The 27,308-nt window shown below is 47.1% G+C and overlaps 1 protein-coding gene across 1 annotated transcript; it reads left to right on the top strand.

The window, feature by feature from the left end:
* The first annotated feature begins 49 nt into the window (after positions 1-49).
* LOC120017717 (putative ATP-dependent RNA helicase DHX57) lies at positions 50-22,270 on the top strand. The gene is made up of 21 exons (XM_038960664.1): positions 50-252; positions 1,464-1,655; positions 1,843-3,016; positions 3,280-3,401; positions 3,630-3,825; positions 11,274-11,398; positions 11,567-11,700; positions 17,259-17,313; positions 17,416-17,633; positions 17,758-17,874; positions 18,056-18,152; positions 18,299-18,472; positions 18,734-18,934; positions 19,217-19,493; positions 19,764-19,859; positions 20,129-20,212; positions 20,313-20,450; positions 20,573-20,647; positions 20,730-20,864; positions 20,982-21,182; positions 21,371-22,270. Exons 1-21 carry the CDS (start codon positions 140-142, stop codon positions 21,512-21,514), a joined length of 4,068 nt encoding a protein of 1,355 aa, XP_038816592.1. The 5' UTR covers positions 50-139; the 3' UTR covers positions 21,515-22,270.
* The last annotated feature ends 5,038 nt before the right edge of the window (positions 22,271-27,308 follow it).

The following is a 27,308-nucleotide window of genomic DNA, read 5'->3' as shown; positions in this document are numbered from 1 at the left end:
CACTGGTGGAGGGAGGGGTAGAGGTGGCGGAGATAGGGGTAGGGGAAAGGTTAATGGTAGGGGTTTACCCAAGTCCCTAATTAGCGAGAGACCTCGGCCTAGACTGCTGGATGAAGACAGGCCTCGCCTCAGGCCTGAGATGATGGGCAACATGCCCATGCAGAAGATCTTCATGACAAATGAGAACCAGGAGCAGGTGAAAGAGCTGCTGAGAGAGCTGCAGACCCAGGACTACGACGACGAGCCATATGAGTGAGTTCTCAAACATACTGTGAGAGACTGTCCACTGGGGTGCCTTTAGAACACTGGGGTGCCTTTAGAACACTGGGGTGCCTTTAGAACACTGGGGTGCATTTAGAACACTCCTTTGGGACACTGGGGTGCCTTTAGAACAATGGGGTGCCTTTAGAACACTCCTTTAGAACACTGGGGTGCCTTTAGGACACTGGGGTGCCTTTAGAACACTCCTTTAGGACACTGGGGTGCCTTTAGAACACTCCTTTAGGACACTGGGGTGCCTTTAGAACACTCCTTTAGGACACTGGGGTGCCTTTGGGACACTCCTTTGGGACACTGGGGTGCCTTTAGAACACTCCTTTAGGACACTGGGGTGCCTTTAGAACACTCCTTTAGAACACTGGGGTGCCTTTAGAACACTCCTTTAGGACACTGGGGTGCCTTTAGAACACTCCTTTGGGACACTGGGGTGCCTTTAGAACACTGGGCTGCCTTTAGAACACTCCTTTAGAACACTGGGGTGCCTTTAGAACACTGGGGTGCCTTTAGAACACTGGGGTGCCTTTAGAACACTCAGTTGGGACACTGGGGTGCCTTTAGAACACTCCTTTAGAACACTGGGGTGCCTTTAGGACACTGGGGTGCCTTTAGAACACTGGGGTGCCTTTAGAACACTGGGGTGCCTTTAGGACACTGGGGTGCCTTTAGAACACTCCTTTGGGACACTGGGGTGCCTTTAGGACACTGGGGTGCCTTTAGAACACTCCTTTAGAACACTGGGGTGCCTTTAGGACACTGGGGTGCCTTTAGAACACTCCTTTAGGACACTGGGGTGCCTTTAGAACACTCCTTTAGGACACTGGGGTGCCTTTAGAACACTCCTTTAGAACACTGGGGTGCCTTTAGAACACTCCTTTAGGACACTGGGGTGCCTTTAGAACACTCCTTTGGGACACTGGGGTGCCTTTAGAACACCGGGGTGCCTTTAGAACACTCCTTTAGAACACTGGGGTGCCTTTAGGACACTGGGGTGCCTTTAGGACACTGGGGTGCCTTTAGGACACTGGGGGACTGTATAATATTAGAATAATTGGTTTGTCTTCAGGGATGGTGTTTTCTTCTCGGCAGAGATTTGTTTAGTTGCACTGGGATGTATCAGGTGTCACCTTGTTGACCCGAATAGACTAATAACATCACGTGATCTTAACCCACCTGTCCTTTCTCAGTGAAGAAGATGAGTATGAGGAAGAGGAGGAGTATGATGAGCTGGATTACCGGGAGGAAGGGCAGTTCTGGAACACCCATGATGAGCCTGTTGAGAGTGCAGAGAGTCCCGTCTATGATCCTGACTCTGAGGATGAACGGCGGCCCACTCCCGAAGCAGTCATAGGACTGTTTGCCATAGGAAAGCTCTGCAGGTATCAACACCACTTAGATTCAGACTTAACCTTCTGTACCCATCTCAGCTCTAATGATATGTCAGGGTGGGATATTTAGTGATTTTTTAAAAATTGTTTATGAAGGGGGTTGCTTCCAGTCATTCTGATGAATGTGTCATGTCTTGATGTGTCGTTTCTAACATCCCTCCCTCGGCGTTGTGTGTAGGTATGGTTTCGACCGGGAGCGCAGCAAGCAGGCCCTGGAGGCAGGTGTTGGGGAGGTGGGAGCCACCATGGAACAGCTGCTCCTCCAGGTCTTCTCCGAGCGCTACGGCCCCAAAGCTGTCTCCCCCGATGGCCTCCAAGGGGCTCCCATGGACGAGTGCCTCACCCAGAGACAGGAGGAGGCCTTGGCCCTCACCGCAATCTACGGCGACCGCTTCACCGAGCGCATCGCCAACAGCGTTTGGACTGTCACTTTGGACCCTGACTTCCTAGCCGACATTGCAGGAGGAAAACAAAACGCATCTGCTCGCACCGACGACTCCGTTCAAATTAGGGACGTCTGCAGCTTCTACCTAAAGGGTGCCGGCTGCAGGTTTGGAGCTAAGTGCAAGTATAAGCACCAGATGCCCACCAAGGGAACAGCTTCGGGCCCTCAAGACCCCGTGGGAGCCAGCCAACCTGGGTTCAGCAGCTACTCCTCTCCAGAGTATGAGCTGGAGGTCCGCTTCCCTAAAGGGAACCGCTACCCCTTCCAGGCCCCTGTCGTAGCCTTCAGCACTAACGATGAGACCATAGGGGCCGCAGCCAGGCTGAGTGTCACAGAGCATCTGTTCGGGGAGGCCTTGGCTGCAGCGAAGGAGGGTGAGCCCGTGGTCTACACCCTGATCACTTGCTGCGAGGACGAGGCCACCATGAAGGAGCTGCTGTCAGTCACGCATCATAAATACAGCTCCCTGCCCCCTGTGGTAGTGGCTCCACCCCCTGCGGCTGTTGCCATGACGAAGAGCAAGAGTGGGAGGAGCAACACGGCATTACATGTGGAGAGCAAGAGTAGTACGAACACCAACAGAACTGCCCCGACTAACAACAGCACCGCCAACAGCAGAACTGCCCCGACTAACAACAGCACCGTCAACAGCAGAACTGCCCCAACTAACAACAGCACCGCCAACAGCAGAACTGCCCCGACTAACAGAACAAGCAGCCACAGGATACAGCAGGCCACAGAAGACTTGGAGGAGGAGGAGGAGGAGGATGATGAGGAAGAAGTAGTGGTTCCTGAGACCGAGAGCTATGTCAACCTGAGGAAGAAGATGGTGAAGAGACATGAAGAGAGGACAGGGAGCCAGCAAAAGGAGAACGCCAAACTGTGTCGAGAGTTCAGGACAAAACAGGTAGAGTAGAGAATGTACTTCATTCTGGGCTGTTACTACAGTACAAGAGGGACATGTAAACAGCCTGTCTTATGCTATTTAGCTCCATCTATTGGTGGTATGGGAGACTTGCGATTCATCAGTCCTGTCCAATACTAGTCATGGCCATATCCATACGCCTGAAAACATGTAGTCATGAAAAAGCTCGCTCCCTAATGATGATATGTGAATGTCTGTTCTGTTTTCTCCATCTAATCCCCTGTTGCTGTTCCTTTCTCTGCCAGTCATCCAGGCGCTTCACCTCCATGTTGCAGCAGAGACAGAAGCTGCCTGCTTGGAATGAGAAGGAGAACATCCTGGACCTGTTGGACAACTGCCAGGTGCTGGTGGTCAGTGGCATGACTGGGTGAGTCAGTGACAGGCCTGAGTACACTGCAGCACAGCACACTGTGGCCAATATGGAATATTTCTAGGACCATTTTCAGTATTTGCATCAATCTGGAAAGTAAAATCTAATAATTAGTTATAGACAATTGTTTGTGTGGAATGCCACAGATGTTACTAGAGATGTTGCATTTTCCAGTGTTCTGTGTTTGGTGTTAATATCTGGTGTCTTTGTGGTGGTCTTGTACAGGTGTGGTAAGACCACCCAGATCCCTCAGTTCATTCTGGATGCATCTCTGAGTGGGCCTACTGACCAGGTGGCTAACATCATCTGCACCCAGCCCCGCCGTATCTCTGCCATCTCCGTGGCTGAGAGGGTGGCACAGGAGCGGGCAGAACGCCTCGGTAACTCAGTGGGCTACCAGATCCGCCTGGAGACCGTCAGGGTCAGTGGAACTCAATGTTGTACACATGCTCACATGCATAACCTTGCATTCTAGTTAAAGCAGTTAAAAAAACAAAACTTGAATTACACTTGCTCCCTCTCTCCCATATTCCCCCCCTCTATGTCTCATATCCCCCCTCTCCCTCTCTCATATCCCCCCATCTTTCTCATATCCCCCCTCTCTCTCTATCTCTCATATCCCCCCTCTCTCTCTATCTCTCATATTCCCCACCTCTATCTCTCATATTCCCCACCTCTATCTCTCATATTTCCCCCCCACCTCTCTCTCTCATATTTCCCCCCCCACCTCTCTCTCTCATATTTCCCCTCCACCTCTCTCTCTCATATTTCCCCTCCACCTCTCTCTCTCATATTTCCCCTCCACCTCTCTCTCTCATATTTCCCCTCCACCTCTCTCTCTCATATTTCCCCTCCACCTCTCTCTCATATTCCCACCTCTCTCTCTCTCTCATATTCCCACCTCTCTCTCTCTCATATTCCCATCTCTCTCTCTCTCATATTCCCACCTCTCTCTCTCTCTCTCTCTCTCTCTCTCTCTCTCTCATATTCCCCCCTCTCTCTCTCTCTCTCTCTCTCTCTCTCTCTCATATTCCCACCTCTCTCTCTCTCTCTCTCTCTCTCTCTCTCATATTCCCCCCTCTCTCTCTCTCTCTCTCTCTCTCTCTCTCTCTCATATTCCCCCCTCTCTCTCTCTCTCTCTCTCTCTCTCATATTCCCACCTCTCTCTCTCTCTCTCTCTCTCTCTCTCATATTCCCACCTCTCTCTCTCTCTCTCATATTCCCACCTCTCTCTCTCTCTCTCTCTCTCTCTCTCTCATATTCCCACCTCTCTCTCTCTCTCTCTCATATTCCCACCTCTCTCTCTCTCTCTCTCTCTCTCTCTCTCTCTCTCTCTCTCATATTCCCACCTCTCTCTCTCTCTCTCATATTCCCACCTCTCTCTCTCTCCTCTCTCTCTCTCATATTCCCACCTCTCTCTCTCTCCTCTCTCTCTCTCTCATATTCCCACCTCTCTCTCTCTCTCTCTCTCTCTCTCATATTCCCACCTCTCTCTCTCTCTCTCTCTCTCTCTCATATTCCCACCTCTCTCTCTCTCTCTCTCTCTCTCTCATATTCCCACCTCTCTCTCTCTCTCTCTCTCTCTCTCTCATATTCCCACCTCTCTCTCTCTCTCTCTCTCTCTCATATTCCCACCTCTCTCTCTCTCTCTCTCTCTCTCTCTCTCATATTCCCACCTCTCTCTCTCTCTCTCTCTCTCTCTCTCTCTCTCTCTCTCTCTCTCTCTCTCTCTCTCTCTCTCTCTCTCTCTCTCTCTCTCTCTCTCTCTCTCATATTCCCACCTCTCTCTCTCTCTCTCTCTCTCTCTCTCTCTCTCTCTCTCTCATATTCCCACCTCTCTCTCTCTCTCTCTCTCTCTCTCTCTCTCTCTCTCTCTCTCTCATATTCCCACCTCTCTCTCTCTCATTCCCACCTCTCTCTCTCTCTCTCTCTCTCTCTCTCTCTCTCTCTCTCTCTCTCTCTCTCTCTCTCTCTCTCTCTCTCTCTCTCTCTCTCTCTCTCTCTCTCTCTCTCTCTCTCTCTCTCTCTCTCTCTCTCTCTCTCTCTCTCTCTCTCTCTCTCTCTCTCTCTCTCTCTCTCTCTCTCTCTCTCTCTCTCTCTCTCTCTCTCTCTCTCTCTCTCTCTCTCTCAAAATTCAATTCAATTCAAGGGGCTTTATTGGCATGGGAAACATGTGTTAACATTGCCAAAGCAAGTGAGGTAGACAATACACAAAAGTGAAACAAACAAAACGAATTAACAGTAAACATTACACATACAGAAGTTTCAAAACAATAAAGACATTACAAGTGTCATATTAAATATATACAGTGTTGTAACAATGTACAAATGGTTAAAGCACACAAGTTAAAATAAGTAAGCATAAATATGGGTTGTATTTACAATGGTGTTTGTTTTTCACTGGTTGCCCTTTTCTTGTGGCAACAGGTCACAAATCTTGCTGCTGTGATGGCACACTGTGGAATTTCACCCAGTAGATATGGGAGTTTATCAAAATTGGATTTGTTTTCGAATTCTTTGTGGATCTGTGTGATCTGAGGGAAATATGTGTCTCTAATATGGTCATACATTGGGCAGGAGGTTAGGAAGTGCAGCTCGGTTTCCACCTCGTTTTGTGGGCAGTGTGCACATAGCCTGTCTTCTCTTGAGAGCCATGTCTGCCTACGGCGGCCTTTCTCAATAGCAAGGCTATGCTCACTGAGTCTGTACATAGTCAAAGCTTTCCTTAAGTTTGGGTCAGTCACAGTGGTCAGGTATTCTGCCACTGTGTACTCTCTGTTTAGGGCCAAATAGCATTCTAGTTTGCTCTGTTTTTTTGTTAATTCTTTCCAATGTGTCAAGTAATTATCTTTTTGTTTTCTCATGATTTGGTTGGGTCTAATTGTGCTGTTGTCCTGGGGCTCTGTGGGGTGTGTTTGTGTTTGTGAACAGAGCCCTAGGACCAGCTTGCTTAGGGGACTCTTCTCCAGGTTCATCTCTCTGTAGGTGATGGCTTTGTTATGGAAGGTTTGGGAATCGCTTCCTTTTAGGTGGTTGTAGAATTTAACGGCTCTTTTCTGGATTTTGATAATTAGTGGGTATCGGCCTAATTCTGCTCTGCATGCATTATTTGGTGTTCTACGTTGTACACGAAGGATATTTTTGCAGAATTCTGCATGCAGAGTCTCAATTTGGTGTTTGCCCCATTTTGTGAAATCTTGGTTGGTGAGCGGACCCCAGACCTCACAACCATAAAGGGCAATGGGCTCTATGACTGATTCAAGTATTTTTAGCCAGATCCTAATTGGTATGTTGAAATTTATGTTCCTTTTGATGGCATAGAATGCCCTTCTTGCCTTGTCTCTCAGATCGTTCACAGCTTTGTGGAAGTTACCTGTGGTGCTGATGTTTAGGCCGAGGTATGTATAGTTTTTTGTGTGCTCTAGGGCAACGGTGTCTAGATGGAATTTGTGGTCCTGGCGACTGGACCTTTTTTGGAACACCATTATTTTGGTCTTACTGAGATTTACTGTCAGGGCCCAGGTCTGACAGAATCTGTGCAGAAGATCTAGGTGCTGCTGTAGGCCCTCCTTGGTTGGTGACAGAAGCACCAGATCATCAGCAAACAGTAGACATTTGACTTCGGATTCTAGTAGGGTGAGACCGGGTGCTGCAGACTGTTCTAGTGCCCGCGCCAATTCGTTGATATATATGTTGAAGAGGGTGGGGCTTAAGCTGCATCCCTGTCTCACCCCACGACCCTGTGTGAAGAAATGTGTGTGTTTTTTGCCAATTTTAACCGCACACTTGTTGTTTGTGTACATGGATTTTATAATGTCGTATGTTTTACCCCCAACACCACTTTCCATCAATTTGTATAGCAGACCCTCATGCCAAATTGAGTCGAAGGCTTTTTTGAAATCAACAAAGCATGAGAAGACTTTGCCTTTGTTTTGGTTTGTTTGGTTGTCAATTAGGGTGTGTAGGGTGAATACATGGTCTGTTGTACGGTAATTTGGTAAAAAGCCAATTTGACATTTGCTCAGTACATTGTGTTCATTGAGGAAATGTACGAGTCTGCTGTTAATGATAATGCAGAGTATTTTACCAAGGTTACTGTTGACGCATATTCCACGGTAGTTATTGGGGTCAAATTTGTCTCCACTTTTGTGGATTGGGGTGATCAGTCCTTGGTTCCAAATATTGGGGAAGATGCCAGAGCTAAGGACGATGTTAAAGAGTTTTAGTATAGCCAATTGGAATTTGTTGTCTGTATATTTGATCATTTCATTAAGGATACCATCAACACCACAGGCCTTTTTGGGTTGGAGGGTTTTTATTTTGTCCTGTAACTCATTCAAGGTAATTGGAGAATCCAGTGGGTTCTGGTAGTTTTTAATAGTTGATTCTAGTATTTGTATTTGATCATGTATATGTTTTTGCTCTTTATTCTTTGTTATAGAGCCAAAAAGATTGGAGAAGTGGTTTACCCATACATCTCCATTTTGGATAGATAATTCTTCGTGTTGTTGTTTGTTTAGTGTTTTCCAATTTTCCCAGAATTGGTTAGAGTCTATGGATTCTTCAATTACATTGAGCTGATTTCTGACATGCTGTTCCTTCTTTTTCCGTAGTGTATTTCTGTATTGTTTTAGTGATTCACCATAGTGAAGGCGTAGACTCAGGTTTTCCGGGTCTCTATGTTTTTGGTTGGACAGGTTTCTCAATTTATTTCTTAGATTTTTGCATTCTTCATCAAACCATTTGTCATTGTTGTTCATTTTCTTCGGTTTTCTATTTGAGATTTTTAGATTTGATAGGGAAGCTGAGAGGTCAAATATACTGTTAAGATTTTCTACTGCCAAGTTTACACCTTCACTATTGCAGTGGAACGTTTTACCCAGGAAGTTGTCTAAAAGGGATTGGATTTGCTGTTGCCTAATTGTTTTTTGGTAGGTTTCCAAACTGCATTCCTTCCATCTATAGCATTTCTTAATGTTACTCAGTTCCTTTGGCTTTGATGCCTCATGATTGAGTATTGCTCTGTTCAAGTAGACTGTAATTTTGCTGTGATCTGATAGGGGTGTCAGTGGGCTGACTGTGAACGCTCTGAGAGACTCTGGGTTGAGGTCAGTGATAAAGTAGTCTACAGTGCTACTGCCAAGAGATGAGCTATAGGTGTACCTACCATAGGAGTCCCCTCGAAGCCTACCATTGACTATGTACATACCCAGCGTGCGACAGAGCTGCAGGAGTTGTGACCCGTTTTTGTTGGTTATGTTGTCATAGTTATGCCTAGGGGGGCATATGGGGGAGGGAATGCTGTCACCTGCAGGCAGGTGTTTGTCCCCCTGTGTGCTGAGGGTGTCAGGTTCGTGTCCAGTTCTGGCATTTAGGTCGCCACAGACTAATACATGTCCCTGGGCCTGGAAATGATTGATTTCCCCCTCCAGGATGGAGAAGCTGTCTTCATTAAAATATGGGGATTCTAGTGGGGGGATATAGGTAGCACACAGGAGGACATTTTTCTCTGTTAAGATAATTTCCTTTTGAATTTCTAGCCAAATGTAAAATGTTCCTGTTTTGATTAATTTAATGGAGTGAGTTAGGTCTGCTCTATACCAAATTAGCATTCCCCCTGAGTCCCTTCCCTGTTTCACACCTGGTAGTTTGGTGGATGGGACTACCAGCTCTCTGTAACCTAGAGGGCAACCAGTGAGTCCGTCTCCTCTATACCAGGTTTCTTGCAGGATGACAATGTCTGCATTACCGATTTCTTTGGTGAAGTCCGGGTTCTTGCTCTTTAGGCCAAAGGCAGATGACCTCAGGCCTTGGATATTCCAGGATGATATAGTGAAGGCTTTTTGTTCCATAAAGTGTCCAATGTTGTTGGTCATGGTTTGGCCTCAGGCCAGTAAGTGTGAGCAGAGCCTGCTGAGCATCTGGTACATGCCGTTGGCTTGGGCGAGTGTAAGAGTGGGGGTTGGGCCTGTTTGCCCGCTCACTACCTGGGCGTATGTGTGACTTCCATGTTGATGCCCTCTTTGCGGGGGTGGGGTGCATGGGGTGGGCAGGAGTGGCATAGGTCTGATCTGAGGGGGCCTAAATGGGGTGTGGGCATGGTTGATGTGGGGGGGTGTTGATTGGTTGGGGTGGGGGTGTGGATGTGTCTGGGGGTGCTGTGGTCTGGATGTAAGTCCTCTTGGCGTGGGTCCTCTATGTGTAGGTCCAGGGGGGGGTCCTGAAGTTCTTGGAGGGTGTCTCGCTGGTCTGTGTGGGGTGTCTATTGATCTGTTGCTGTTGGGGCTGCGTTTGAGAGCGATGTCCTTTAGAGTCCGGGCAAAGGTGGGCACTGCTGCCTTGTAGAGGTGGACCTGGTCATAGAGGCTGTTCAAGTCCAGGGTGGAGTGGTGGGCCAGAAAGACATTTGGTTTTGAAGCACAGTCACGGGAAATGCTTGCGTTTACCCGCTGTATTGTAGCAGGGTGGAAGTCTTTTCGTGGTAGCAGGGTGGAGATAACCACTTGTGCGTTGGGGAACGTAGAAGAAGCTTTTTCGATCACTCCCTTCAGTGCTGTGGCCACCCTTTCCTGCTGTGCTCTCAGGTCGTTTGTGCCTGTGTGTATTATTATGTGGCTAGGTGAGCCTAGTTTGTCCTCAGACAGAAGGTCTAGGGCGCGCTGGGTGTTTGGACACCAGAGTTTAGACACACTGTGTTTGGGAAAAAGTTTTTTTTCTTCTATAAATTTACCATTTGAGTCCATAAGGAGGACAATCTGTGTCTTGTGTTTGTCCTCAGTGGGTGTGGGGGGGTTATCAGGAGGGCTATCAGGGTGGCTGACCGGGGGGGTGCTCGGAGGGGGTGAGAGCTGCTGGGCTTGGGGTTTTTCTTTTGTCTGTTCTGCTGTGATGTCGACTCTATGGTCAGGGTCTGGTGTGGACTGTTCTGCTGTGGTATTGAGACTTTTGTCGGGTGCTGAGGTGGGCTGTTCTGCTGGCGTCTCTGTGGGGATGGCCACCTCCCTAGTGGGTTGTTCTCTGTCACATGCCATCCCCCTCCACCTCTCCTCCAGCAGTCTGATCCTCTCCTCTAGTGCTTTGTTCTGCTCCTGCTTCTGCTCTTTCTCCTGTTGAAATTGTCTCACCACAGTCCAGAGTGCAGATATGTCTCTCTCCACCTCCAGCTCTCCAGGTCTGGTTAAGGGGGTGTTGTTGTGCTGGACTGTTGTCTGGGTCTGTGCTGACTGGAGTGTAATCACCTGCTGTTCCAGCTCCACCTGCCTTACCTCCAGCTGGGTGAATTTATCCTTCATTTCAATGAGGGGGAAGTACTCTGTGCTGGGAGGTTGACTGTCTGCTGAGGGTTGCTCGTCTGTGGGTCCTGATGAAGAGGTCTGGTCTGACCCGCTTGGGGTGGGGGTATCTTTATCAAGGGAGAGCTTCTCCTGCTGGGCTAATTCTTTGATTAGGTGAAAGTCCAGCTGAAACTGTTTGGGGTTGCCCTGTACCATTACTGTTCCAGACTTATAAAGATTTATATTAGCTGACTCCTCGTCCTCGTTGTCAAGAATCCTGAGTTTCCACCCCTCGTTAACCCCCCCTCTCTTAACAGAGGGGTAGTGTGCTAATATAGCACTGTGCCATGCCAGGGGATGGTTTGTGTGGAAGATAAGGTTGCTGATGTTCCCATTTTTGTAATAGTCAGCAAAGAGTGTCTCTTGATTTTCCATAAGGAGCTTCATTTTGTGCTCTCTCTCTCTCTCTCTCTCTCTCTCTCTCTCTCTCTCTCTCTCATATTCCCACCTCTCTCTCTCTCTCTCTCTCTCTCTCTCTCTCATATTCCCACCTCTCTCTCTCTTTCCCCCATGTGTGTGTCTCTCTCTCCCTCAGTCTGCGGCCACCAGGCTGCTGTACTGCACCACAGGAGTTCTACTGAGGAGGCTGGAGGGGGAGGCAGACCTCACAGGGATCTCTCATGTCATAGTGGATGAGGTGCATGAGCGCACAGAGGAGAGGTGAGATATCAAACACATACACACTGTGAGATACTTATTAGTATGCATAAGCAAGAAAGCTAACAGCATACAGACTCGCTCACTATCGTGCTAGTAGCCTCCCCGTGCTTTTGACCACTGTCTCTTTCGCTCTCGCTCTCTCGCTTTCCCTCCGTCCCTCTCCCTCAGTGACTTCCTCCTGTTGGTGTTGAAGGATCTGATGGTCCAGCGACCAGACCTGAAGATCATTCTGATGAGTGCCACCCTCAACGCTGACCTCTTCTCCCAGTACTACAACAACTGTAACACCATCCACATACCAGGTACTGATACACACCCTCTACCCCAGCACACACCGTCCACATACCAGGTACTGATACACACCCTCTACCCCAGCACACACCGTCCACATACCAGGTACTGAAACACACCATTTACCACAGCACAAACCGTCCACATACCAGGTACTGAAACACACCATTTACCACAGCACACACCGTCCACATACCAGGTACTGAAACACACCATTTACCACAGCACACACCATCCACATACCAGGTACTGAAACACACCATTTACCACAGCACACACCGTCCATATACCAGGTACTGAAACACACCATTTACCACAGCACACACCGTCCACATACCAGGTACTGAAACACACCATTTACCACAGCACAAACCGTCCACATACCAGGTACTGAAACACACCTTTTACCACAGCACACACCGTCCACATACCAGGTACTGATACACACCATTTACCACAGCACACACCGTCCACATACCAGGTACTGATACACACCATTTACCACAGCACACACCGTCCACATACCAGGTACTGATACACACCATTTACCACAGCACACACCGTCCACATACCAGGTACTGAAACACACCATTTACCACAGCACACACCGTCCACATACCAGGTACTGAAACACACCATTTACCACAGCACAAACCGTCCACATACCAGGTACTGATACACACCATTTACCACAGCACACACCGTCCACATACCAGGTACTGAAACACACCATTTACCACAGCACACACCGTCCACATACCAGGTACTGAAACACACCATTTACCACAGCACTCTGTCCACATACCAGGTACTGAAACACACCATTTACTACAGCACACACCGTCCACATACCAGGTACTGACACACACCATTTACCACAGCACACACCGTCCACATACCAGGTACTGAAACACACCATTTACCACAGCACAAACCGTCCACATACCAGGTACTGAAACACACCATTTACCACAGCACACACCGTCCACATACCAGGTACTGATACACACCATTTACCACAGCACACACCGTCCACATACCAGGTACTGAAACACACCATTTACCACAGCACACACCGTCCACATACCAGGTACTGAAACACACCATTTACCACAGCACACACCGTCCACATACCAGGTACTGAAACACACCATTTACCACAGCACACACCGTCCACATACCAGGTACTGAAACACACCATTTACCACAGCACAAACCGTCCACATACCAGGTACTGAAACACACCATTTACCACAGCACACACCGTCCACATACCAGGTACTGATACACACCCTCTACCCCAGCACTCTGTCCACATACCAGGTACTGATACACACCCTCTACCCCAGCACTCTGTCCACATACCAGGTACTGATACACACCCTCTACCCCAGCACTCTGTCCACATACCAGGTACTGACACACACCCTCTACCCCAGCACTCTGTCCACATACCAGGTACTGATACACACCCTCTACCCCAGCACACACCGTCCACATACCAGGTACTGATACACACCCTCTACCCCAGCACACTCTGTCCACATACCAGGTACTGATACACACCCTCTACCCCAGCACACTCTGTCCACATACCAGGTACTGATACACACCCTCTACCCCAGCACACTCTGTCCACATACCAGGTACTGATACACACCCTCTACCCCAGCACACTCTGTCCACATACCAGGTACTGATACACACCATTTACCACAGCACACACCGTCCACATACCAGGTACTGATACACACCATTTACCACAGCACACACCGTCCACATACCAGGTACTGATACACACCATTTACCACAGCACACACCGTCCACATACCAGGTACTGAAACACACCATTTACCACAGCACAAACCGTCCACATACCAGGTACTGATACACACCATTTACCACAGCACACACCGTCCACATACCAGGTACTGAAACACACCATTTACCACAGCACACACCGTCCACATACCAGGTACTGAAACACACCATTTACCACAGCACTCTGTCCACATACCAGGTACTGAAACACACCATTTACCACAGCACACACCCTCCACATACCAGGTACTGACACACACCATTTACCACAGCACACACCGTCCACATACCAGGTACTGAAACACACCATTTACCACAGCACACACCGTCCACATACCAGGTACTGAAACACACCATTTACCACAGCACACACCGTCCACATACCAGGTACTGATACACACCATTTACCACAGCACACACCGTCCACATACCAGGTACTGAAACACACCATTTACCACAGCACACACCGTCCACATACCAGGTACTGAAACACACCATTTACCACAGCACAAACCGTCCACATACCAGGTACTGATACACACCATTTACCACAGCACACACCGTCCACATACCAGGTACTGAAACACACCATTTACCACAGCACACACCGTCCACATACCAGGTACTGAAACACACCATTTACCACAGCACTCTGTCCACATACCAGGTACTGATACACACCCTCTACCCCAGCACACTCTGTCCACATACCAGGTACTGATACACACCCTCTACCCCAGCACACTCTGTCCACATACCAGGTACTGATACACACCCTCTACCCCAGCACACTCTGTCCACATACCAGGTACTGATACACACCCTCTACCCCAGCACACTCTGTCCACATACCAGGTACTGATACACACCCTCTACCCCAGCACACTCTGTCCACATACCAGGTACTGATACACACCCTCTACCCCAGCACACTCTGTCCACATACCAGGTACTGATACACACCCTCTACCCCAGCACACTCTGTCCACATACCAGGTACTGATACACACCCTCTACCCCAGCACACTCTGTCCACATACCAGGTACTGATACACACCCTCTACCCCAGCACACTCTGTCCACATACCAGGTACTGATACACACCCTCTACCCCAGCACACTCTGTCCACATACCAGGTACTGATACACACCCTCTACCCCAGCACACTCTGTCCACATACCAGGTACTGATACACACCCTCTACCCCAGCACACTCTGTCCACATACCAGGTACTGATACACACCCTCTACCCCAGCACACTCTGTCCACATACCAGGTACTGATACACACCCTCTACCCCAGCACACTCTGTCCACATACCAGGTACTGATACACACCATTTACCACAGCACACTCTGTCCACATACCAGGTACTGATACACACCCTCTACCCCAGCACTCTGTCCACATACCAGGTACTGATACACACCCTCTACCCCAGCACTCTGTCCACATACCAGGTACTGATACACACCCTCTACCCCAAGCACTCTGTCCACATACCAGGTACTGATACACACCCTCTACCCCAGCACTCTGTCCACATACCAGGTACTGATACACACCCTCTACCCCAGCACTCTGTCCACATACCAGGTACTGATACACACCCTCTACCCCAGCACTCTGTCCACATACCAGGTACTGATACACACCCTCTACCCCAGCACACTCTGTCTACATACCAGGTACTGATACACACCCTCTACCCCAGCACTCTGTCCACATACCAGGTACTGATACACACCCTCTACCCCAGCACACACCGTCCACATACCAGATACTGATACACACCCTCTACCCCAGCACACTCTGTCCACATACCAGGTACTGATACACACCCTCTACCCCAGCACACTCTGTCCACATACCAGGTACTGATACACACCCTCTACCCCAGCACACTCTGTCCACATACCAGGTACTGATACACACCCTCTACCCCAGCACACTCTGTCCACATACCAGGTACTGATACACACCCTCTACCCCAGCACTCTGTCCACATACCAGGTACTGATACACACCCTCTACCCCAGCACACTCTGTCCACATACCAGGTACTGATACACACCCTCTACCCCAGCACACTCTGTCCACATACCAGGTACTGATACACACCCTCTACCCCAGCACACTCTGTCCACATACCAGGTACTGATACACACCCTCTACCCCAGCACACTCTGTCCACATACCAGGTACTGATACACACCCTCTACCCCAGCACACTCTGTCCACATACCAGGTACTGATACACACCCTCTACCCCAGCACACTCTGTCCACATACCAGGTACTGATACACACCCTCTACCCCAGCACACTCTGTCCACATACCAGGTACTGATACACACCCTCTACCCCAGCACACTCTGTCCACATACCAGGTACTGATACACACCCTCTACCCCAGCACACTCTGTCCACATACCAGGTACTGATACACACCCTCTACCCCAGCACACTCTGTCCACATACCAGGTACTGATACACACCCTCTACCCCAGCACACTCTGTCCACATACCAGGTACTGATACACACCCTCTACCCCAGCACACTCTGTCCACATACCAGGTACTGATACACACCCTCTACCCCAGCACACTCCGTCCACATCCTTGAAGACTCAAATCAAATCTTATTTGTCACATACACATGGTTAGCAGATGTTAATGCGAGTGTAGCGAAATGCTTGTGCTTCTAGTTCCAACAATGCAGTAATATCCAACGAGTACTATAAACAAACAATTTCACAACTACCTTATACACACAAGTGTAAAGCTGCTGCGCCTTCTTCATCACTCTGTCTGTGTGGTTGGACCATTTCAGTTTGTCCGTGATGTGTACGCCGAGGAACTTAACTTTCTACCCTCTCCACTACTGTCCCGTCGATGTGGATAGGGGGGTGCTCCCTATGCTGTTTCCTGAAGTCCACAATCATCTCCTTTGTTTTGTTGACGTTGAGTGTGAGGTTATTCTTGGGAACAGGAACAATGGTGGCCATGTTGAAGCATGTGGGAACAGCAGACTGGGATAAGGATTGATTGAATATGTCCGTAAACACACCAGACAGCTGTTCTGCGCATGCTCTGAGGACGCGGCTGGGGATGCCGTCTGGGCCTGCAGCCTTGCGAGGGTTAACACGTTTAAATGTTTTACTTACGTCGGCTGCAGTGAAGGAGAGCCCGCAGGTTTGATAGTGGGCCGTGTCAGTGGCACTGTGTTGTCCTTAAAGCGAGCAAAGAAGTTGTTTAGTCTGTCTGGGAGCAAGACATCCTGGTCAGCGACGGGGCTGGTTTTCCTTTTATAGTCCGTGATTGACTCTAGACCCTGCCGCATACCTCTCGTGTCTGAGCCGTTGAATTGCGACTCCACTTTGTCTCTATACTGACGCTTTGATTGCCTTGCGGCGGGAATAGCTACACTGTTTGTATTCGGTCATGTTTCCAGTCACCTTGCCCTGACTAAAAGCAGTGGTTTGCACTTTCAGTTTTGCGCGAATGCTGCCATCAATCCACGGTTTCTGGTTTGGGAATGATTTAATAGACGCTGTGGGTACGACATCGCCGATGCACTTGCTAATAAACCCGCTCACCGAATCAGCGTCTTCATCAATGTTGTTGTTCGCTGCAATGTGGAACATATCACAGTCCACGACTCTTAGCGTATTTAGGGCAAGGTGTATAACAAAGTGTATAGTTAGACCAGTCAGTAGTTACGTCACGATCTCTTGTGTTTCCCAGGACGCACTTTCCCTGTTGACCAGTTTTTCCTGGAAGATGCAATTGCCAAAACCCGGTAAATATCGCACTCGCAAACCTGAAATATTGTACCATAAACACAAGGTGTTGTTTCTGTTCTTCAGGTTTGTTTGACCTGTACATTCTACTCTCCTCCCAGGTATGTGATTGAGGATGGCAGTCCGTTCATGCGCTCGGGCGGGGGGAAGGACAAGTCCTCATCAGGCAGTAAGGGGGTCAGAGGGGGGGCCAAAGACCCCGTGGACCAGCTGGGAGACGACATGTGGTCCTTCATGAACCTCCAGAAAAAAGACTTCATTAAAGACTCCATCCCTGACCAGCAGCTCAGCCTGCAGGAACTCACTGTCCGATACAAAGGTTTCTGATCTCCCCTCTGCCAAATACACCACACTGTCTGAAATGGAACCCTATTCCCTATATAGTGCACTGCTACTTTGTCTGGGAGGAGAATGTTAATCAGGATGTTTTTGTTTGTTTAAAGACACCAAGAAATCTGTCTTGAAGACCATATCTGCCATGGACCTGGATAAGATCAACATGGACCTGGTGGAGAGTGTGCTGGAGTATATTGTGGACGGGGACCACAGCTACCCTCCAGGTGAGCGAGCACTACAGACAGAATTATTACTAGGAATGACAGATGGATAGTTGCACAGTAAAGGTGTAGCAATATGATTTCAATTGAGTTAACATTTGGCCATGCAGTTATGCAGTACCTGTGTGTTAATACTCCTGTACCAACATTAACAACACAACCTTCCCTGTCCTGCTCTGTCCAGGTGCTGTGTTGGTATTCATGCCGGGCCTGGCTGAGATTAAGACTCTTTATGAGCAGCTCCAGTCCAACAGGATGTTCAACAACCGGAACAGAGCCAGGTAAGGAAATACATGGACCACTGTACTGGATGAGATTCTGATTTGTGTGGGATTGTGATGGGTTTAGGTTTTCTACAGGTGTGTTTGTGGTACAGCTGTAGATGGGTTATGTTTGTTGTGGATATAGTTGTGTGTGTGTGTCCCAGGTGTGTGGTGTACCCACTCCACTCGTCCCTGTCTAACGAGGAGCAGCAGGCTGTGTTCAAGCGTCCACCAGAGGGCGTCACAAAGATCATCATCTCCACCAACATCGCTGAGACCTCCGTTACCATCGACGACGTGGTCTACGTGGTAGACTCAGGCAAGATGAAGGAGAAGAGGTACTATAACCTCTGACCTCTAAACCCTCTGTCTTTGTGTTCCAATACGCTCAACTGGTTTCCCTTACAGTCAAATTCTAATGAGAGCACATTGGATAAGTTCAAACACTGTTAATGGGTACAACTCATATATTCTCTATACTAACCTCTTGTAAGGAGGGGACCAAGTACTTGATAACTGTGCCTGTGAGGATGCTTATAAAACACATTGGACCAGATGGTATGTGAGTGTTATTTCGCTGACTCAGTCTGTCCCCTCAGTTACGACGCCTCTAAGAGCATGGAGAGCCTGGAGGAGTCGTGGGTGTCCCGTGCCAACGCCCTGCAGAGGAGAGGGCGAGCGGGCCGCGTGGCCTCAGGGGTGTGCTTCCATCTCTTCACCAGCCACTGCTTCCAACACCAGCTGGCAGAGCAGCAGCTGCCAGAGATCCAGAGAGTCCCCTTGGAGCAGCTCTGCCTCAGGTAATCAGAGCAGAACAGGATTCATGTACCCTAACTACAGCACTGTGCCTCTCGTGGCGCTCTCAACTGACCAATTAGGTGTTATTTATTCATGTACCGGGTACTGTCTCATGTAGATCCTTATTTAACCACTGACAGTCATTCATTTGAACCTTCCCTGCATTTTCAATGTAGGAACTCATGATGTGTTGTCACCAATGTAAACATTTTCACTTGGAGATTTCCCAAATGCCCTCTTTCTCCAACTCCATCTCTGTCTTTATCCCCACTTCCACCTCTCAGGATTAAGATCCTGGATGTGTTTGCGGAGCGGCCATTGGATTCTGTGTTCTCTCGGCTCATTGAGCCCCCGGCCATGGGCAGTCTGGATGCGGCCAAGCAGCGTTTGCAGGACCTGGGGGCTCTGACTGCCGACGAGAAGCTCACCCCTCTGGGCTATCACCTGGCCTGTCTGCCTGTGGACGTCCGCATTGGCAAACTCATGCTGTTTGGTGCCATCTTTCGCTGCCTGGACCCTGCCCTCACCATCGCTGCCAGCCTGGCCTTCAAATCCCCCTTCGTAAGCCACCTCTAACTACCATTTGTGGCTCTGAGCCTACCAATGGTCTTGGGAATGAGTAGAAACGTTAACTGAAAAGAAAGGAGCAATAATTAAGAATTGTCACTGAAGTGTGAACTCCTGTGATTCACTCTGTGAATGTTGAAAAGGAAAGAAAACATTTGTTTTTCACAGTCGCAAGTCTCTCTCCTGTGTTCTCACCCCTCTCCTGTGTCCTCTCCTGCTTCCTTCTTTCTCTCCTCTCCTGCGGTGTGTTCTTCCTGTGGCCAGGTGTCTCCTTGGGATAAGAGGGAGGAGGCCAATGAGAAGAAGCTGAATTATGCCCTGGCCAACAGTGACCATCTGGCCCTGCTGCAGGCATACAAGGTGCTGTGCTGTACATACTCGATAGACCTGAACCACTCCACTGTGTATCCTCTAACCATGTCATCCATATTGACATGCCATAACACTCACTCAATACTGAAATGTTAGCTGAACCAGCTATGGAAAAATTGCGTTTGCCTTGAGAAACAGATGAACAGGTTCTGAGTGGCAATGCAATATTTACAACCATCTAAAACACAGAGTAGCTATACATAGGATTTGCAGTGGATATGTCACTGTCTAAGGTAATATGTGTTGCCGTTGCACAGGGCTGGTGTGGTGCAGCCAAAAACGGGAATCAGGCCGGGTTTCAGTACTGCAGAGAGAACTTCCTGTCTAGCCGGGGCTTACAGGTGAGATACTCTTCTGTGGCATCGTCTCCTGACAGGTGGCATTACTACCATGTTTTGTACAGTACTTGCAAGAGTCTGAGATTTGCTTTTTGGTGTGCAGGAGATAGCCAGTCTGAAGAGGCAGTTTACAGAGCTGCTGTCTGACATTGGCTTCGTCAAGGAGGGACTGAAGGCTAGAGTCATTGAGAGAATGGCTGCCAAAGGGACTGATGGTATAATGGAGGCTACGGGCCGTGAGGTAGGATGTTTTATTGAGAAATATATATCTAAGAAATCTCCATTATATAAATCCTGCATTGCTATATAAAATCTGTTCATAAATCATTAAGTGAATAATTTCACCCTTTAACTCTTGGACAGGCCAACCTCAACTCTGACAACATCAGGTTGATGTCTGCCATGCTCTGTGCTGCCCTGTATCCCAATGTAGTACAGGTGAGCCTTCACCCATCCAGCATGATCAACAGCTCAGTCCTTGTATGTGTACCTGAGCTAAGCCAGTGTTTCCCTGTGCTAGGTGAGGTCTCCCCATGAGAAGTTCAAGCAGACCAGTAAAGGAGCGGTGAAGATGCAGCCCAAAGCAGACGAGTTGCGCTACATGACCAAGAATGACGGCTGTGTCCACGTACACCCCTCCTCCGTCAACTACACGGTAACACACAGCCTCATGAATAAAGTACAGAGACAACCACTAGTCTTTTACAGTAACTAAACAACCACACAATAGATACCATGTTAGTTTGTGTGTGCCTGTGTGTGGTGGTTTCAGGTGCGCCACTACGACAGCCCCTACCTGGTGTACCATGAGAAGGTGAAGACAAGCCGTGTGTTCATCAGAGACTGCAGCATGGTGTCGGTGTACCCCTTGGTGCTGTTTGGGGGGGGACAGGTCAACGTGGAGCTGCAGAAGGGAGAGTTCGTCATCTCCCTCGACGACGGCTGGATCCGGTTCGCCGCAGCATCGCACCAGGTCAGCTGATTGGTTATCACTCTCAGAATGACGATTTAAGATCCTGACCTGGCTACCTGGCCCCTAGTTATAGCCTGGTCAGTTCACATGTTCAGGGCAGGGGGAACTGGGCCATTATAATGAGTAATAAGCTCTTCGTCAATCAGCTCTGTGTTCCTGACGGCAGTATCTTCTGTGTGTGGCTGCAGGTGGCAGAGCTGGTGAAGGAGCTGCGCTGGGAGCTGGACCAGCTCCTTGAAGATAAGATCAGAAACCCCAGCATGGACCTGTGTACTTGTCCGAGAGGCTCCCGTATCATCCACATGATCGTCAAGCTCATCACCACCCAGTAAACCACCCGGCTCCCCTCCATTACACACCCAGCACTTGTCTTTAGATGAATACTTGGCTCCCCACCTCCAGTCTTACAGTACATTGGATCAAGTCTTATTGGTGGTAGCATTGCAATGATACAAGTGCTGCTGAACAAGCATACAGAAATCACTGTTTTTGCTGTCATAGGAAGTGCAATAGATTTGGCAGAGTTGATTGTTAAATTTGAACTGAATTGCTAAAAAGGTTATTTTACTGAAATGGTAATTTGCCATTGATTGTGTATATATATTTTGGCCACATTTCCTGTATATATGGGAAACTCAAGTTGCGTTTTATTATAGGTTGTGCCTTTCTTGCACACAACTAAAAATAGCATTTGAGTCCATATTGGATTCCCGTACTGAAAATGGTTGCACATTTATGCTTTTGTGTGTATTTAGATATAACTAATGCATGATTGACTGAAATGTAAATAGAGCTCTAAGAGCTTCTGCATTATTGTCTTTCTGTACATTTATATAGATAAAATTAACACGCTGATGTCAAAATCATGCCATCACTATTAAAAGGGCTCATTGAAATGTAGACAATTTGGTAAAAAGCTGCCAAAGAATTTATAAACAATGTCTCATCAGCTTCAGTGACTAACTTTAGTCTGATGAATATTACAACTGAAAATAAAACAAAAAAATAAGTTGTGTGGGTGAATTTATGTAGTCCTTTTTAGTTGTTCAATTGTTTAAGCACAATCACGTTGTAGACATTGTGAAGTCTTCCACTTTATATCTACATTTTGCTGTATTAAAAGTTGACACATTTTTAAAGGCACAATGCTGTCAGACTTGATTTTCCCTGTGTTTTTATATATTTTCACACTGAGGTTGGAATAACCAGCTAAGACACAGCTTATTGTTGGCCAAGGCTCTGACACTGCCAACCTCTGAGGCAAAAGCATTGACGCCTTTTGTGCTGAATGTCAAAAAGGCGATGACTGCAGCTGTAGATGGTACAGATCCATTTCTGTCTCCCGGACACCATCCACTGTACATGTTGCTGCTTCAGTTCCAGACCTAAAACATGCATTTAGAGAGCCTGAAAAGACAAGTGAGGAGTCTGCTCTAAAAGGGCTGGATGGGAGTTTCACAGATGACCAGCTTATTGATTCAACTGTGGACATTATCTACCCAAATGCCGCATTCACGTGCTAGTTGGAACTAGGAAACTGACATTTCCAACTTGCTAACTGGTTGTAGTTAGTTATACATGTGACGCTTTCAACGAATCAGCAAGTCAGACAATTTAGAGATTCCTATTTCTGACTAGCATATGAACTCTGCATTAGATGCATAGGAAAATCAGCTGCTGCCTCAGCCCGTCTGAAGTTGAGCTTAAAGTGGTTCTCCAAGAGTTCTGAGATCGACTCTCAATCTGAATCGTGTGTGTGTGTGTGTGCTGAAGTCTATGGAGCCACATAACCAGAGGAAGTCCACTCCTGAGTCAGGAAAGCTTGAGTCACATTCCTTTGTCAGTGGGAGAACGTCTCTGTGGTGCTGGTTAGATCCCAGACCACTAACCACCTGCTTGAGGCTATGGTTAAGAAACTGTTGAGAAAAATGCTCCTCCAATGCCTTTCCATTCCAGAGTTAACTGAAACAACGAAGCTGCCTCTTTTAGTTACAATGACAATCTTGTAGTTTAAATTTCACCCTCAACAATTTACGTTGATTACTTCTTTTTTCACATCCAATGTACACTGAACAAATACAGTGCCTTCAGAAACTATTCAGACCCCTTGACTTTTTCAAAATTTTGTTACGTTACAGCCTTATTCCAGAATAGATTAAATTGTTTTTTTCCCTCATCAATCTACACACAATATCCCATAATTACAAAGCAAAAACAGTTTTTTTGAAATGATTGCTAATTTATATATATTTTAAACCCTGAAATATCACATTGACCAGTATTCACACCCTTTTCTCAGTACTTTGCTGAAGCACCTTTGGCAGCGATTACAGCCTCGAGTCTTCTTGGGTATGATGCTACAAGCTTGGCACGTCATTATTTGGGGAGTTTATCCCATTCTTCTCTGCAGATCCTCTCAAGCTCTGTCAGGTTGGATGGAGAGCGTTGCTGCACAGCTATTTTCAGGTCTCTCCAGAGGTTTTCGCTCGGGTTCAAGTCCGGGCTCTGGCTGGGCCACTCAAGGACATTCAGAGACTTGTCCTGAAGCCACTCCTGCGTTGTCTTGGCTGTGTGCTTTGGGTCGTTGTCCTGTTGGAAGGTGAATATTCGCCCCAGTCTGAGGTCCTGAGCAGGTTTTCATCAAGGATCTCTCTGTACTTTGCTCCGTTCATCTTTGCCTCGATCCTGACTAGTCTCCCAGTCCCTGCCGCTGAAAAATATCCGCACAACATGATGCTGCCACCACCATGCTTCACCATAGGGACGGTGCCACATTTCCTCCAGATGTGACGCTTGGCATTCAGGCCAAAGAGTTCAATCTTGGTTTATTCAGACCAGAGAATCTTGTTTCTCATGGTCTGAGAGTCTTTAGGTGCCTTTTGGCAAACTTTTACAGAGGAGTGGCTTCCATCAGCCCACTCTACCATAAAGGCCTGATTGGTGGAGTGCTGCAGAGATGATTGTCCTTCTGGAAGGTTCTCCCATCTCCACAGATGAACTCTAGAGCTCATCCAGAGTGACCATCGGGTTCTTGGTCACCTCCCTGACCAAGGCCCTTCTCCCCCGATTTCTCAGTTTGGCCTTGCGGCTACCTTTAGGAAGAGTCTTGGTGGTTCCAAATTTCTTCCATTTAAGAATGATGGAGGCCAGTGTGTTCTTGGGGACCTTCAATGCTGCAGAATGTTTTTGGTACCCTTCCCCAGACCTGTGCCTCGACGCAATCCTGTCTCGGAGCTGTCAACTGTGAGACCTAATATAGACAGATATGCGTCTTTCCAAATCATGTCCATTCAATTGACCACAGGTGGACTCCAATCAATTTGTAGAAACATCTCAAGGATGGTCAATGGAAACAGGATGCACCTGATCTCAATTTCAAGTCTCATAGCAAAAGGTCTGAATACTTTTTAAAATAAGACATCTGTTTTCGCAAGAATAAAAAAAATAACGTTTTTGTTTTGAGGTTGTGGTATTGTGTGTAGATTGATGAGGATTTTAAAATGTAATCAATTTTAGAATAAGGCTGTAACATAACAAAATGTGGAAAAAGTCAAGGGGTTACTGTCCGAATGCATTATATAGAAACGCAATATGTAAAGTGTTAGTTCCATGTTTCATGAGCTGAACCAATTTTCACAAACCTTGTATAAAATATGATGAATTTGTAACTTTGAAACAACATAAGATCTTCAATGTTATATCTACTAGAAAGAAAATACTATATGCTGGGCAGCACCTCTTACTGGAGAGTTGATCTGTCTACAGCTACCCCTTTGGTCTCCCATCCAGCGTTTTAACCAAGCCCATCTTATATATTTGTTACTGACTACTACCAATGTGCTATTGTGAGAACGATTATTGAGAAACATCTTAATAACTAAATATATTCACTGTTGCTATTGAAGTCATTCCAAAGGTTAGGTTTAACACAGCAAATAAAATGTACCCATACCCTTATAAGTCACCAAACATTAGGAACCCCCCACCCCTTTTGCCCTCAGAACAGCCTCAATTCGTTGGGGCATGGAAATTTGACTTGTCACACAAAAACACTCAAGAACTTTTACAGATGCACAATCGAGAGCATCCTGTTGGGCTGTATCACAGCCTGGTACGGCAACTGCTCCGCCCACAACCGCAAGGCTCTCCAGAGCGTAGTGAGGTCTGCACAACGCATCACCGGGGGCAAACTACCTGCCCTCCAGGACACCTACACCACCCGATGTCACAGGAAGGCCAACAACCACCCGAGCCACTGCTATCATCCAGAAGGCGAGGTCAGTACAGGTGCATCAAACCTGGGACCGAGAGACAGAAGCTGTTTTTCAATCTCAAGGCCATCAGACTGTTTAACAGCCATTAACAGCCATTAACAGCCATATTGAGCCACATTGAGGGCTGCTGCCAACATACTGACTCAACTCTAGCCACTTTAATAATGGAAAAATGGATGTAATAAATGTATCACTAGCCACTTTAAACAATGCCACTTTATATAATGTTTACATACCTTACATTACTCATCTCATATGTATATACTGTACTCTATACCATCTACTGCATCTTGCCATCTTGATGTAATAAATGTATCACTAGCCACTTTAAGCAATGCCACTTTCATATGTTTACATACCCTACATTACTCATCTCATATGTATAGACTGTACTCTATACCATCTACTGCATCTTGCCTATGCCGTTCGGCCATCACTCATTCATATATTTTTATGTACATATTCTTATTAATTCCTTTACACTTGTGTGTATAAGGTAGTTGTGAAATTGTTAGGTTAGATTACTTGTTATATATTACTGCATAGTCGGAACTAGAAGCACAAGCATTTCGCTACACTCGCATTAACATGTGCTAACCATGTGTATGTGACAAATACAATTTGATTTGAAGTTGTATTAATGTTCAAAATATCTGACATTGTATTGCCATTTAAACTTTGTTGTGCTTTTAAATGGTTAAAAGCGCAGTGATAACACATTTAGAAGACAACTAAACTAAAAATCGGATATTGTTTTCCCATTGGAATTTGGTTGTGCTTTAGGATGGTTGAAAGCATAGTGATAACACATTGGGAATTCAACAAACTTCTGGTTGTCTTTTTGAGTGGGTGAATAAAGCTTGACATTTCATTCATTAACCAAATATTACCCACATTTCCACATTGAAATGACATGGTGTGCCCAGTGTGTTGCCACTATCCCCAATGACAACACTGAGGTTTGTGACATCCAAGAGACACCAAAGCCAAAGCTGTCCATAGTTGACACCCTTTCCTGCACAGAAGTCAAAGCTGACCAGCCACTACCGACTTTCTGTCCCATGGCATCGATGAAGTGGAGGACAAACCACATGAACTTCTCTGTGTTAAAACAAGTATACAGTTTAATATTCACCATTTACAATTCAATCAGCTTTTTATATATGATTAAGATAATTTCAAGGCCAGTATAATGAAATGATTAAACGCAACAAAATATTTTTGCGGTTTTACGTAAGCATAGCTCTTTCTTTACAAACCAGAGGTGGACACGGCTGTGGATCCCCTCACAATGAGTGAGTAATCCGGAAGAAATTTGCCTAGATTACGCCAATTCTGTTCCAAAATGTTTTGTCTGTTACGAAACGTTTAACAACATAAACCGTTTAGTACAAACGGAAAAAGATTTTCAACGAATACGAGAGATTCTATTGGACAAATTCAGGTAGGTCCCTCCCTGTTTCGTTCCTATTGCTCTGTTTGGTTCCGTTTGGTTCTTAAACGATTAACGGTTTCCGTTGTGAGATGTAATAAATACACCCCAGAAGGGAGATGTGCAAAAATGTGTTTCAGTCAGAGAGTATATTGAAGATGGATCTACGGGCAAGTCCAGATGACATAAATGTACTAACACACCACATGTTGTATTAAAAACACTATTTTTGTACTTATTAGGCAAAGATAAGAAGTCTCGTAAGAGGGGTATGCGTCACCTACGGCTGTGTGGCCTCCAGACAGGAGGAAGAGGAGCAGAATCCCACCATTTCACATCCTAAAAATAAAAGAAATCCTATTAATTCTATTTTTGCTGTTGATTTTTTATGAATCATGAATCAAGAATTTATTCTATCAA

Source organism: Salvelinus namaycush, chromosome 22, assembly GCF_016432855.1.
Source record: "Salvelinus namaycush isolate Seneca chromosome 22, SaNama_1.0, whole genome shotgun sequence".
NCBI lineage: Eukaryota > Metazoa > Chordata > Actinopteri > Salmoniformes > Salmonidae > Salvelinus > Salvelinus namaycush.
Note: the sequence above shows the minus strand (reverse complement) of the source record. Positions and strands in the feature narration are given on the sequence as shown.

Excerpts from the sequence above, each read along its gene's own strand:
- LOC120017717 (XM_038960664.1), top strand. The coding sequence starts at position 140 with ATGATGGGCAACATGCCCATGCAGAAGATCTTCATGACAAATGAGAAC. Across the intron at positions 3,826-11,273 it reads TCCGCCTGGAGACCGTCAGG|TCTGCGGCCACCAGGCTGCT; the intron begins GTCAGTGGAACT and ends TCTCTCCCTCAG. Across the intron at positions 19,494-19,763 it reads TGGCCTTCAAATCCCCCTTC|GTGTCTCCTTGGGATAAGAG; the intron begins GTAAGCCACCTC and ends TCCTGTGGCCAG.